Source organism: Eubalaena glacialis, chromosome 6 (genome assembly GCF_028564815.1).
Source record: "Eubalaena glacialis isolate mEubGla1 chromosome 6, mEubGla1.1.hap2.+ XY, whole genome shotgun sequence".
NCBI lineage: Eukaryota > Metazoa > Chordata > Mammalia > Artiodactyla > Balaenidae > Eubalaena > Eubalaena glacialis.
The window spans coordinates 46,312,179-46,326,356 of NC_083721.1; the positions used below are offsets into that span (position 1 = coordinate 46,312,179).

Below are 14,178 nucleotides of genomic sequence, written 5' to 3' on the forward strand. Positions count from 1 at the left end.
AGCATATACTAAGCTGTAAAACAATTTGGTAGTGAAATGTCACCCAGGGAAATGTTAATATTGTACCTGTGTTTCAGCTTCTGACATGGCAGCAGAACAGGGGCAGATTCTCGTGATAGCCACCGCGGCCGTGGGAGGATTCACTCTCCTCGTCATTCTTACTTTGTTCTTCTTAATCACTGGCAGGTAACTGAATTATACCAGAGTATTTCCAAGATTTGTGAATAGCCATTCTTCTTATACACTGTGTATTCAAGGGCTTTTAAACTTAACAAGGCATACTTGTGAGAAAAAGGGGTCAAGGCAGATTCCACTCTGACAGTGAACTCTATGTGGCAATAGAACCACCATGGCAAGTTCTCTGTGTCAACAGTTCCCTGAATATGGAAGCAACCAAAGACTTGATAAAAACACTTTGAAAACAATGAGTGATAAAATCCTACTTAATAAGTTATGTCTGGGCTTTTCCTTTACTGCAATCAAATTATACCACTAAAGGGATTTTGCTTGGAAAAAAAAATAATTCAACAGAGAAACTGAACAATTTATATAAAGTGTTTTATAAACTTAATATTATAGAAATGTTTTATTTTATCCATTAAATATTGAAAGGATCTATATTAGAACTATATTAATGGTTGTATAAATCAAGTTATTTTTCCGCCTAAGAGTAATATGGATGAAAATTTAAAATAACAATAAATTTAATGTAGCAAAAGACCTAGACTTGAATCCCAACTAGCTGGTCAAAGTGCTTCATCCATCTAAACCTTAGATTTCTATTTTTACACAGTTTGGTATCACAAAGCATTAAAATGCTTTATTGATTTTTAAACATATTAGATTGTTTCCATGAGCCAGTTACTGACAATGCAGAGATGTGAATGAAGATAATGTGTATGAAATTATTTAAAAGAATAAGTGTCAGTTCTTATTGAGCCCTTGATATTTGGCCCAGACTTTTGTCAGAAATTGTGAAGTCTTCAGATCATATTTTCACTCCTACAAGGGGAAAATATTCCATCTAAATTATCAATAGTGGCACAAAATACCTTGAGAGTTTTCCTGATACAGCAAAATATCAGTGTCATGATTTAAAACTGTAATAAGAATGCCAGTGAAACAATACACATCCTTACTGACTCCAGCTAAAGTACACCAACTCTACTGGGAAACCCTGATTATTTGATGATGCACAGAAATTACCTTCAGAGCCAGTAGTTCAGCAAACTATGAACACCCTTTGTTTTACTCATTTTTAAAACTCTTACATACCAATATTTTGTTAAAAATCATTACAGAATTATAGAGGATATGCATATATGAAAAAATATTATCTGAAATTTTGACAGCAGACTAGAAGTATAGATCAATAAATTGACAATTACTTAGGCACTTATCAAGTGTGGGTCCCTGAGGAAATGTAACTGCTACCTGTTAAGAGTGTATCAGATTTAGTTGTAACAAATCTACTTTATAGGATTTATCAAGGAACGAAGAAACACGAGGATATTCTAATGTGGTTAAGTTGAAATGGTGACTTCCTTATGAAATTAATTGTAAAAGGGGCACATTTACCCCTATGTTCACTTAAAATTTTCAGGTGTATAAATAGACATAGCATGACTCTTGCAATTAATAGTGTCTCAGAGTTCATTTAAATAGCAGTATCATATTTATTGTCAATTTTAAAGAATGCCTCTAAATTCATAATGGAAATTGATTCAAATTATATTTTATTTAATAGTGATTCAACATGTAGCAAAATTGGTTCTGATTTTTAAGTTATATTTTATGTATTTGTAGAACATGAGCTAAGGCCTTATTTCCTCATAGAGTATTTCAGCAAACAGTGATTTAAATAGCACATACACATGTAGAAAAACATTTCGTTAAAATATCAGAAAATACTGCTTTTACACATAAATATGACAAAAGAAGACTTTACTGTCATTGTAGGCTAAATAAAATTGGCCTAATAAACCTGAGATTTGGGCTTGACTGTTATCTTTATTTGGGATTCCTGAAGCAGAATTTGAATACCGTTTTAAAAAAGATTTAATAATAACCAAAAAAATTGAAAGTTGAAAATAATTTAGTACAATTTCCATGTTTGCCAAATTTATGTGACATCAGAAACTGCCTTAACATTCTACATACTGGAAAAAAAACAAGTTCAATTACATAAGATAAAATAATTCATTCTGGAGCATCTCTTAAGCACAATGCTGGGGAAGCATTCACTGGAAATTATTCTATGAAAATTGTAAGATGTATCTGAATAAATACGCAATTTGTCATAGGATCTGAGACCAAATTCACACTGAAAGATTGGGTTGTGCACCACAGATGTATTCTGTTTAACCATTTGGAATTAGCAACTTGATGAGCTGTCAGATAATATGGATGTTGCCGAACTTTTCATGTTGAAGAAGTCATAGGAGATAAGCACCTCCTGTTCTTCAGAGCGTGATTCTTCCGAGAAAGAACAGAACATGCCTCCACCACATTTCTAATATTAAAAAAAAAAAATGCGGTTTAGCACTGAAACTGGAAGACAGTTGTCTAAATTTCTGCGATTCTGAATCAAAAACAATTTTTCCATTGTGACTTTTAATGCGTTTCATCGACTCTAGCTATTAGAGACCATATAAGGAAAGACATGATGGTTATTGCTTGTTATTAAATATTTTCTAAGCTTCCTATCATTTGGATCAATCAATCCACTTGAGAGTATTTTATTCCTATCTGGGGCTAATTTTGATGTATTAAAAAAACCTTTTATGGAGTATTTTCACATGTTATAAATATGTTCTTAAAAGTGGTCTTTATGATAACTTTTGCCTATGGGTGATAAGTATTTTAATTAATATTGGTTCTTATCCAGCATAAATACTAAAATAAGATTCTATTTACCTTTTTTAAAGGTGTCAATGGTATATAAAGGCCAAAATGAAGTCAGAAGAGAAGAGAAGAAAGGACTTACAGAATGGGCATTGTAAGTAGTTCAGTGACTGTCTTCCATGATTTTCTACTGTTCCAGCACTTCAAGAGTTCATTTTAAACATGTATCCATGAATTGTGAAAGCCAAAGAAATTCAGTTCCAACCTTTCAGCATTAAGACTTTTCATCTGGTTTCTAGGTTTGCTGGTGGAAATTGCACCTGCTTCTTGTTAAATAATATTACCTTTTTCCTAATTCTGCTTGCTGGAAAACACGACAGACTGAATATGCTAAAAATACAAGATGACTGATTATATCTAGTTATTTACCATTCACAATGGCTCCAAAACATTAGTTGGTTTTATTTAGTGGCGCATTAGCCATAGAAATATTAAGGAATTCTTATTCCTTCTTATAGGGACTGTCATTTAACATATAACAAATCAATTTACAATTCATTAACACTAAAAAAGAAAATCAGCTCTTTAACTCTTAGAATATGTATGAAATCCTTGAGCTGACTACAAGGTTATATTCATTTGAAGGATCTCTTCCCAAGCAAGCTATAATTACCACTATAGTTGGTTTGATAATTGCCACCATCTCCTCCCCAACACCCACCTCCACCTCCACCTCCACCTCCAAATTGCAAACTACTTTGTCAAGACAGATTCTCTGGCACGAGACGCTGAATTAACAAGAAAGGGATGTTCTCTAATTAACCACAGTATAGAGATAATATGTGAGGCAAGTTGTTTAACTATTTAAACTCATTTTCTATTTCAAATTGAGCTCAAGTTATAAGGGACTTTTCAATCTATATTACCCTCCAGCTAACGGAAAGGATTTAAGTGAGGAAATTATAAACTAGAGAGATGCTTTAGGGCTATTTTTAAGGCTCATGTGATTTCTCAGAGAGAGGTCTGAGGACAAGCTGCATTAGAATGTTTCACCCTTACTCACCAAAGTTCAGACTCAGAAGGTCAAGGGTAGGGCTAAGACATAAGCATTTTCAGAAAGCTCTCCTAGGTGGTTCTTTTCACAAAGAGTTTGAGGCTCACTGCCCTGGCAGGGAAGGGAGAGCCGAGACAGCTGATACCAGGCAAAGGATGAGCTGAAAATAATGTAGACAGAGGCAGAAACCTGGATCTAGACACCTGGACCAATGACTTAAGCTGAGCAACCCTAAGATTCACTGCAGTGAATTCAGTACTGAACTGCAAAAGAAAAAGATGCTCCTGAGTTATTTATTACCTGTTTTCCAACTAGCAGTTTAGCATAAACTAGATGGGCCCAGCAAGAAGCAATGAAAATAACCTGAGGCAGCCAGGTACAATAGAAGAAAGATAACAAACAGATGTTTAAGAAGACACGAATAAGTAGTAACCAGATATTCAAAATTAAAACTAAGTTTGGGTTTTTTTTTCCTATACTACATATATTGTAAAAAAAAAAAAAAAATGATACTAATCAGTTTATTCTGTAGAAATGTATATCACTTTAAATTATTGAATGGTTAAATGATAAAACCATGTATGAGTTAATAAATGGCATCTGTTACCTGTGCATAAAGTAACGTTATCAGTATGATACTACTAATCATCTCATAGTAGCCTTTGAGCTTCTAGTACTCAATCTGAAATCACAACTCCTACTGTTACAAAAATATCATTAAGAATATGAACTAGAGGTACAAATGATCTGTTCTTGTTTCCTCCAATCTAAAGTCAAATTCTTGAGTTTGAGACGTTAAGAAAAGCATAGCATTTCAGAATCAGTCAAATCTGTCTAGAAATATGATTTACTGGTGCTCTTTTGGGAAGTACTAATCTTCTCATATCCAGTACTAGAAGACAGGAGGCAAAAAGTAATGAAAGAAGACAACAGGCATTGAAGAACTCATGAAGCAAATTACTGCTAATAATGGGCATTTCATCACCTCCTCTAAACTCATTTTATTACCTTTTGTTTGTTTGCTTTTGAGATATTCTTGCAAGAACATGTTTCTAAGGAGACCTAGGCAATGCTTAATTCAGGGTGTTGTATGGTTTTCGAAATCTAAGAAGCAACAAAACCAGATATAATTTACTGTGCCACAAATTTAGCATTGATCTTTTAATCCTTACGAATTCGTATTCAGTAAAGGTTTGCTGTGTGTTTATTGCCTATAAATCTATACCTCAGGTATTTGGAAAGAGGCAAAGATGTATAAGAAATGATCTCCTGTCCTCCAGGAGCTAGCAACCTGATGTGGAAAACAGAAACCAGTGAGCAAAACAGAGGAATATCCACAGGCAGTATGTGACTACTTTACATACTGAAGGGGTTGCAAATTAATATGCAACCAGACATCCAATTTTCTAGCCACCTAGCCACCCCTATTCATCTTCCTAACTGCCCGTGGGCTGTGAGCACCCACCAGAGAAAGAGGAGCAGCTACATCTGGTCAGTGACCAGATTTTGACCTTTGATTCTTATCCTCCCCTCCAGGGTAGACAGTAGGTCCTTTCCAGGACAATGTGCAATTTGGCCATGGAAGCAACTACAAGAACACAGGGCAGGGCCGTTTCCATAGCGTAGTGGTCCTCCCTGTCACTGTGCCATGGAGTCTGTGCTTTACTGCCTAAGAGTTTCTGGAAGGGGAGAGACCACAGGACTGGGACATGAGTTCAGGAAAACCTAGTGCCTTAGAGTACAAAGGTCCAGGAGGGACTCTAAGGGGCTTGTTTTTTTTTTTGGCGGGGGGAGAAGGTTTATGCTTTGTTTCCCCCATGTCCTGAGCTAGATCAAATGTAAAATATATGGGTACTAGTGGCTAAGTGAGCTGATTAAACGTTTAACAGAAATATAATAAAAATATGTCTTATGGAACTTGTCAGCTCACTCTCTCTGAAATTACCAGGTCATTTTACATCAACAGTTAGGTAAATAAAATTTTGATTCCAAGTATTCAAAGCTTTAATGGGGTGGCAAGTGGGTGGGGGGGAGACAAAAATAGAAAAGAGAATTGAATTTAAGTAACTAACAAGAATGCTTACATCATAAAAACAAACAACCCAATTAATAAATGGGCAGAGGAGCTAAATAGACATTTTTCTAAAGAAGGCATACAGATGGGCAATAGACACATGAAAAGATGCTCAACATCACTAATCATCAAGGAAATGAAAATCAAACCCACAATGAGGTATCACCTCACGCATGTCAGAATGGTTATTATCAAAGAGACAACAAAGGACAAGTGTTGGCAAGGATGTGGAGAAGAGGGAACCCTCATGCACTGTTGGCAGGAATGTAAAGTGGTACAGCCACTTTGAAAAACAGTATGGAGGTTCCTCAAAAAACTAAAAATAGAACTACTATGCAATCCAGCAATTCCAATTCTGGATATTTTCCTGAAGAAAACAAAAACACATATATGTATGCATATGGCTGATTCACTTTGTTGTACAGCAGAAACTAACACAACATTGTAAAGCAATTATATTCCAATAGATAAGAGGTACAAACACAGTTATTAAATAAGTCATGGGTATGTAATGTACAGTACCCAGAACATAGTCAATAAAATTTTAAAAGCTTTGTATGGTGGCAGATGGTAACTAGACTTATCGTGATGATCATTTTGTAATGTATAAAAATATCGAATCACTATGTTGTACACCTGAAACTAACATAATATTGTGAGTCATTTATAGTTCAGTTAAAAAAAAGAATGACTACTTTAGTATGTCACTCCTCATTTCAAATATTCACAAGATGTGTGATTACTAGAATACCCTTGAACTAATTCAGTCTTTTATTTTGTTGCAGTACACTTCCCAGGAATTAAAACTTACATAGATCCAGATACATATGAAGACCCATCCCTAGCAGTCCATGAATTTGCAAAGGAGATCGATCCCTCAAGAATACGCATTGAGAGAGTCATTGGGGCAGGTAAACATAAAGTCTACACTTTTGAAGTTACGACTCCTTAATGGTTTTGTAACTGGTTTATCAACATAACTATTTTAAATCTTAGCAGTTTTAGTCACTGAAAAATTTTTAAAAATGAGAAGTAAAATTATTTTGTATATATGATGTTATTGTTTTAAAAAGTATTGCAAGTGCCCAAATTCAGTTTCCACACAATGAGAAAATCCACAAAAGTTATTTTTAATATCCTGTAGTCATCCTTTCAGTATTGAGATAAATTACTATGAAACTAGACTGATTCAGGAATTTACTTTGGAAATGCAACTTCAGGAGTTTGTCATAGGTTATTACAGATTTACTTAAAACCCAACATCTACAGACATAGACTATAATTAGTATTCACAGTGATGACCTTGAGGTCCTGCAAGATCCAGAAGTGTTCTGAGACTCACTGAGTATAAAATTATGTTCAATATAGTTTTGTTTTGTTTTCTTTTTTAAGATTTTTAGAAATTTCATGTAATGTCTGAAACATTTACATTAACATATTTCCATACAAATAACCCAAAGAAAGTTTAGTATTAGTTGGTTTCTTTTTGTTTGTTTTTTTACACTGCAGGTTCTTATTAGTCATCAGTTTTATACACATCAGTGTATACATGTCAATCCCAATCGCCCAATTCAGCACACCACCATCCCCACCCCACCGCGGTTTTCCCCCCTTGGTGTCCATATGTTTGTTCTCTACATCTGTGTCTCAACTTCTGCCCTGCAAACCAGTTCATCTGTACCATTTTTCTAGGTTCCACATACATGCGTTAATATACGATATTTGTTTTTCTCTTTCTGACTTACTTCACTCTGTATGACAGTCTCTAGGTCCATACACGTCTCAACAAATGACTCAATTTCATTCCTTTTTATGGCTGAGTAATATTCCATTGTATAGATGTACCACATCTTCTTTATCCATTTGTCTGTTGATGGGCATTTAGGTTGCTTCCATGACCTGGCTATTGTAAATAGTGCTGCAATGAACATTGGGGTGCATGTGTCTTTTTGAATTATGGTTTTCTCTGGGTATATGCCCAGTAGTGGGATTGCTGGATCATATGGTAATTCTATTTTTAGTTTTTTAAGGAACCTCCATACTGTTCTCCATAGTGGCTGTATCAATTTACATTCCCACCAACAGTGCAAGAGGGTTCCCTTTTCTCCACACCCTCTCCAGCATTTGTTGTTTGGAGATTTTCTGATGATGCCCATCCTAACTGGTGTGAGGTGAGACCTCATTGTAGTTTTGATTTGCATTTCTCTAATGATTAGTGATGTTGAGCATTCTTTCATGTGTCTGTTGGCAATCTGTATATCTTTTTTGGAGAAATGTCTATTTAGATCTTCTGCCCATTTTTGGATTGGGTTGTTTGTTTCTTTAATATTGAGCTGCATGAGCTGTTTATATATTTTGGAGATTAATCCTTTGTCCATTGATTCGTTTGCAATTATTTTCTCCCATTCTGAGGGTTGTCTTTTCGTATTGTTTATGTTTTCCTTTACTGTGAAAAAGCTTTTAAGTTTCATTAGGTCCCATTTGTTTATTTTTGTTTTTATTTCCATTACTCTAGGAGGTGGATCAAAAAAGATCTTGCTGTGATTTATGTCAAAGAGTGTTCTTCCTATGTTTTCTTCTAAAAGTTTTATAGTATCCAGTCTTATATTTAGGTCTCTAATCCATTTTGAGTTTATTTTTGTGTATGGTGTTAGGGAGTGTTCTAATTTCATTCTTTTACATGTAACTGTCCAGTTTTCCCAGCACCACTTATTAAAGAGACTGTCTTTTCTCCATTGTATATCCTTGCCTCCTTTGTCATAGATTAGTTGACCATAGGTGCGTGGGTTTATCTCTGGGCTTTCTATCTTGTACCATTGATCTATGTTTCTGTTTTTGTGCCAGTACCATATTGTCTTGATTACTGTAGCTTTGTAGTATAGTCTGAAGTCAGGAAGTCTGATTTCTCCAGCTCCGTTTTTCTCCCTCAAGACTGCTTTGGCTATTCGGGGTCTTTTGTGTCTCCATACAAATTTTAAGATTTTTTGTTCTAGTTCCGTAAAAAATGCCATTGGTAATTTGATAGGGATTGCATTGAATCTGTAGATTGCTTTGAGTAGTATAGTCATTTTCACAATACTGATTATTCCAATCCAAGAACATGGTATATCTCTCCATCTTTGGTATCATCTTTAATTTCTTTCATCAGTGTCTTATAGTTTTCTGCATACAGGTCTTTTGTCTCCCTAGGTAGGTTTATTCCTAGGTATTTTATTCGTTTTATTGCAGTGGTAAATGGGAGTGTTTCCATAATTTCTCTTTCAGATTTTTCATCATTAGTGTATAGGAATGCAAGAGATTTCTGTGCATTAATTTTGTATCCTGCAACATTACCAAATTCATTGATTAGCTCTAGTAGTTTTCTGGTGGCATTTTTAGGATTCTCTATGTATAGTATCATGTCATCAGCAAACAGTGACAGTTTTACTTCTTCTTTTCCAATTTGGATTCCTTTTATTTCTTTTTCTTCTCTGATTGCCGTGACTAGGACTTCCAGAACTATGTTGAATAATAGTGGTGAGAGTGGACATCCTTGTCTCGTTCCTGATCTTAGAGGAAATGCTTTCAGTTTTTCACCGTTGAGAATGATGTTTGCTGTGAGTTTGTCGTATATGGCCTTTATTATGTTGAGGTAGGTTCCCTCTACGCCCACTTTCTGGAGAGTTTTTATCATAAATGGGTGTTGAATCTTGTCAAAAGCTTTTTCTGCATCTATTGAGAGGATCGTATGGTTTTTCTTCTTCAATTTGTTGATATGGTGTATCACATTGATTGGTTTGCGTATATTGAAGAATCCTTGCATCCCTGGGATAAATCCCACTTGATCATGGTGTATGATCCTTTTAATGTGTTGTTGGATTCTGTTTTCTAGTGTTTTACTGAGGATTTTTGCATCTATATTCATCAGTGATATTGGTCTGTAATTTTCTTTTTTGGTGTATCTTTGTCTGGTTTTGGTATCGGGGTGATAGTGGCCTCATAGAATGAGTTTGGGAGTGTTCCTTCCTCTGCAATTTTTGGAAGAGTTTGAGAAGGATGGGTGTTAGCTCTTCTCTAAATGTTTGATAGAATTCACCTGTGAAGCCGTCTGGTCCTGGACTTTTGTTTGTTGGAAGATTTTTAATCACAGTTTCAATTTCATTACTTGTGATTGTTCTGTTCATATTTTCTGTTTCTTCCTGGTTCAGTCTTGGAAGCTTATACCTTTCTAAGAATTTGTCCATTTCTTCCAGGTTGTCCATTTTATTGGCCTAGAGTTGCTTGTAGTAGTCTCTTAGGATGCTTTGTATTTCTGTGGTGTCTGTTGTAACTTCTTCTTTTTCATTTCTAATTTTATTGATTTGAGTCCTCTCCCTCTTTTTCTTGATGAGTCTGGCTAATGGTTTATCAATGTTGTTTATCTTCTCAAAGAACCAGCTTTTAGTTTTATTGATCTTTGCTATTGTTTTCTTTGTTTCTATTTCATTTATTTCCACTCTGATCTTTATGATTTCTTTCCTTCTGCTAACATTGGGTTTTGTTTTTTCTTCTTTCTCTAGTTCCTTTAGGTGTAAGGTTAGATTTTTTATTTCAGATTTTTCTTGTTTCTTGAGGTACGCTTGTATAGCTATAAACTTCTCTCTTAGAACTGCTTTTGCTGCATCCCATAGGTTTTGGATTGTCGTGTTTTCATTGTCATTTGTCTCTAGGTATTTTTTGATTTCCTCTTTGATATCTTCAGTGATCTCTTCGTTATTTAGTAATGTATGGTTTAGCCTCCATGTGTTTGTGTTTTTTACGTTTTTTTCCCTGAAATTCATTTCTAATCTCATAGCATTGTGGTCAGAAAAGATGCTTGATATGATTCAATTTTCTTAAATTTACTGAGGCTTGATTTGGTACCCAAGATGTGATCTATCCTGGAGAATGTTCCATGTACACTTAAGAAGAACGTGTAATCTGCTGTTTTTGGATGGAATGTCCTATAAATATCAATTCAATCTATCTGGTCTATTGTGTCATTTAAAGCTTCTGTTTCCTTATTTATTTTCATTTTGGATGATCTGTCCATTGGTGTAAGTGAGGTGTTAAAGTCCCCCACTATTATTGTGTTACTGTTAATTTCCTCTTTTATAGCTGTTAGCAGTTGCCTTATGTATTGAGGGGCTCCTATGTTGGGTGCATATATATTTATAATTGTTATATCTTCTTCTTGGCTTGATCCCTTGATCATTATGTAGTATCCTTCCTTGTCTCTTGTAACATTCTTTATTTTAAAGTCTATTTTATCTGATATGAGTATAGCTACTCCAGCTTTCTTTTGATTTCCATTTGCATGGAATATCTTTTTCCATCCCCTCACTTTCAGTCTGTACGTGTCCCTAGGTCTAAAGTGGGTCTCTTGTAGACAGCATATATATGGGTCTTGTTTTTGTATCCATGCAGCAAGCCTGTGTCTTTTGGTTGGAGCATTTAATCCATTCACGTTTAAGGTAATTATCGATATGTATGTTCCTGTTACCATTTTCTTAATGGTTTTGGGTTTGTTTTTGTAGGTCCTTTTCTTCTCTTGTGTTCCCCACTTAGAGAAGTTCCTTTAGCATTTGTTGTAGAGCCGGTTTGGTGGTGCTGAATTCTCTTAGCTTTTGCTTGTCTGTAAAGCTTTTGATTTCTCCATCGAATCTGAATGAGATCCTTGCCGGGTAGAGTAATCTTGGTTGTAGGTTCTTCCCTTTCATCACTTGAAGTATATCATGCCACTCCCTTCTGGCTTGTAGAGTTTCTGCTGAGAAATCAGCTGTTAACCCTATGGGAGTTCCCTTGTATGTTATTTTTCGTTTTTCCCTTGCTCCTTTCAATAATTTTTCTTTGTCTTTAATTTTTGCCAATTTGATTACTGTGTGTCTCAGAGTGTTTCTCCTTGGGTTTATCCTGTATAGGACTCACTGTGCTTCCTGGACTTGGGTGGCTATTTCCTTTCCCATGTTAGGGAAGTCTTACACTATAATCTCTTCAAATATTTTCTCTGGCCCTTCCTCTCTCTCTTCTCCTTCTGGGACCCCTATAATGCGAATGTTGTTGTGTTTAATGTTGTCCCAGAGGTCTCTTAGGCTGTCTTCATTTCTTTTCATTCTTTTTTCTTTAGTCTGTTCCGCAGCAGTGAATTCCACCATTCTGTCCTCCAGGTCACTTATCCGTTCTTCTGCCTCAGTTATTCTGCTATTGATTCCTTCTAGTGTATTTTTCATTTCAATTATTGTATTGTTCATCTCTGTTTGTTTGTTCTTTAATTCTTCTAGGTCTTTGTTAAACATTTCTTGCATCTTCTTGATCTTTGCCTCCATTCTTTTCCCAAGGTCCTGGATCATCTTCACTATCATTATTCTGAATTCTTTTTCTGGAAGGTTGCCTATCTCCACTTCATTCAGTTGTTTTTCTGGGGTTTTATCTTGTTCCTTCATCTGGTACATAGCCCTCTGCCTTTTCATCTTGTCTATCTTTCTGTGAATGTGGTTTTTGTTCCATAGGCTGCAGGATTGTAGTTCTTCTTGCTTCTGCTGTCTGCCCTCTGGTGGATGAGACTATCTAAGAGTCTTGATGGGAGGGACTGGTGGTGGGTAGAGCTGACTGTTGCTCTGGTGGGCAGAGCTTAGTAAAACTTTAATCCACTTGACTGTTGTTGGGTGGGGCTGGGTTCCCTCCCTGTTGGTTGTTTGGCCTGAGGCAACCCAACACTGGAGCCTACCTGGGCTCTTTAGTGGGGCTAATGACAGACTCTGGGAGGGCTCACGCCAAGGAGTACTTCCCAGAACTTCTACTGCCAGTGTCCTTGTCCCCACGGTGAGCCACAGCCACCCCCGCCTCTGCAGGAGACCCTCCAACACTAGCAGGTAGGTTTGGTTCAGTCTCCCCTGGGGTCACTGCTCCTTCCCCTGGGTCCTGATGCGCACACTACTTTGTGTGTGCCCTCCAAGAGTGGAGTCTTTGTTTCCCCCAGTCCTGTCGAAGTCCTGCAATCAAATCCCACTAGCCTTCAAAGTCTGATTCTCTAGGAATTCCTCCTTCCATTGCTGGACCCCCAGGTTGGGAAGCCTGACATGGGGCTCAGAACCTTCACTCCAGTGGGTGGACTTCTGTGGTATAAGTGTTCTCCAGTCTGTGAGTCACCCACCCACCAGTTATGGGATTTGATTTTACTTTGATTGCGCCCCTATTACTGTCTCATTGTGGCTTCTCCTTTGTCTTTGGATGTGGGGTATCTTTTTTGGTGAGTTCCAGTGTCTTCCTGTCGATGACTGTCCAGCAGCTAGTTGTGATTCTGGTGTTCTCACAAGAGGGAGTGAGAGCACGTCCTTCTACTCTGCCATCTTGGTTCCTCTCTCCTCAGTATAGTTTTATATCACTTTAATGCAAACTAATAATTTCCCTATGTAGAATATTCAATTACTCAGAACACTATATTATTCAATTATTCTGGATAAATACAAATTTATTATGAATCAGCCCCCAAGAATTTCTTCTGTACGTTACTTAGGGCACAGACCATGCCAATGTAACAAAGAGACCCCAGAGTATAAATGTGTTCCTCTTGCAAGTCCTTGACCCAAGGTGAGTAATCCATGCTGGCAGAGGAGCTCTCATGCAGAAGGTCTTGAAAGGACCCAAGTTCCTTCTACTCTTTGCTCTGCCTTCCCCTAGCATGTTATCCTCTGAATGGTCAAAGCTGGTCACCAGCACATCTACCTTTTGGTCTATGAGAAGGAAAAGGAAAGAGTTTGGGCTCTTTGCCTTTGCCTTCAGGACAATTAGCTTTGTCTTTAAGGCAATAACCTGAAATTGCAAACATGTCTATTCACATCTCAATGGTCCAAATGCAATCACATGGATACACTTAAATGCAAGAGAGTTTGGAAATATAATTTCTGACTGGGCAGCCATGCATGCAGCTAAAAAGGGGAGGGGAATGTGCTACTAAATAGAGAAAGAAGACTGAATCCTGAAGGAGGATGTTGTCCTCCTCTAGATGCTGGATATCTGTGTAATCCTTTAGAGAGAGCAGAACATACCATTCCAGCTGGGTATCATGTCTTTGCAAACACCAAAAGGCTTTCTTCCTTTCAAAACTCTTCTTCGCCAGAAAGACTGGCTACATAATTTGCAGGGACCAGTGCAAAATGAAAATGTAGAGTTCCTTGTTAAAAAGACTATTAAGAATTTCAAGCCAGTG

The 14,178-nt window shown here is 36.6% G+C and overlaps 1 protein-coding gene across 1 annotated transcript in view; it reads left to right on the top strand.

Moving 5' to 3' along the window:
• Positions 1-14,178, top strand: part of EPHA6 (EPH receptor A6) — an 846,791-nt gene that overhangs the window by 583,909 nt on the left and 248,704 nt on the right. The window contains exons 9-11 of the mRNA XM_061194037.1: positions 78-186; positions 2,928-2,998; positions 6,758-6,883. Of these exons, the coding sequence (XP_061050020.1) occupies positions 78-186; positions 2,928-2,998; positions 6,758-6,883 (306 nt within the window). The remainder of the gene's footprint in view (positions 1-77; positions 187-2,927; positions 2,999-6,757; positions 6,884-14,178) is intronic.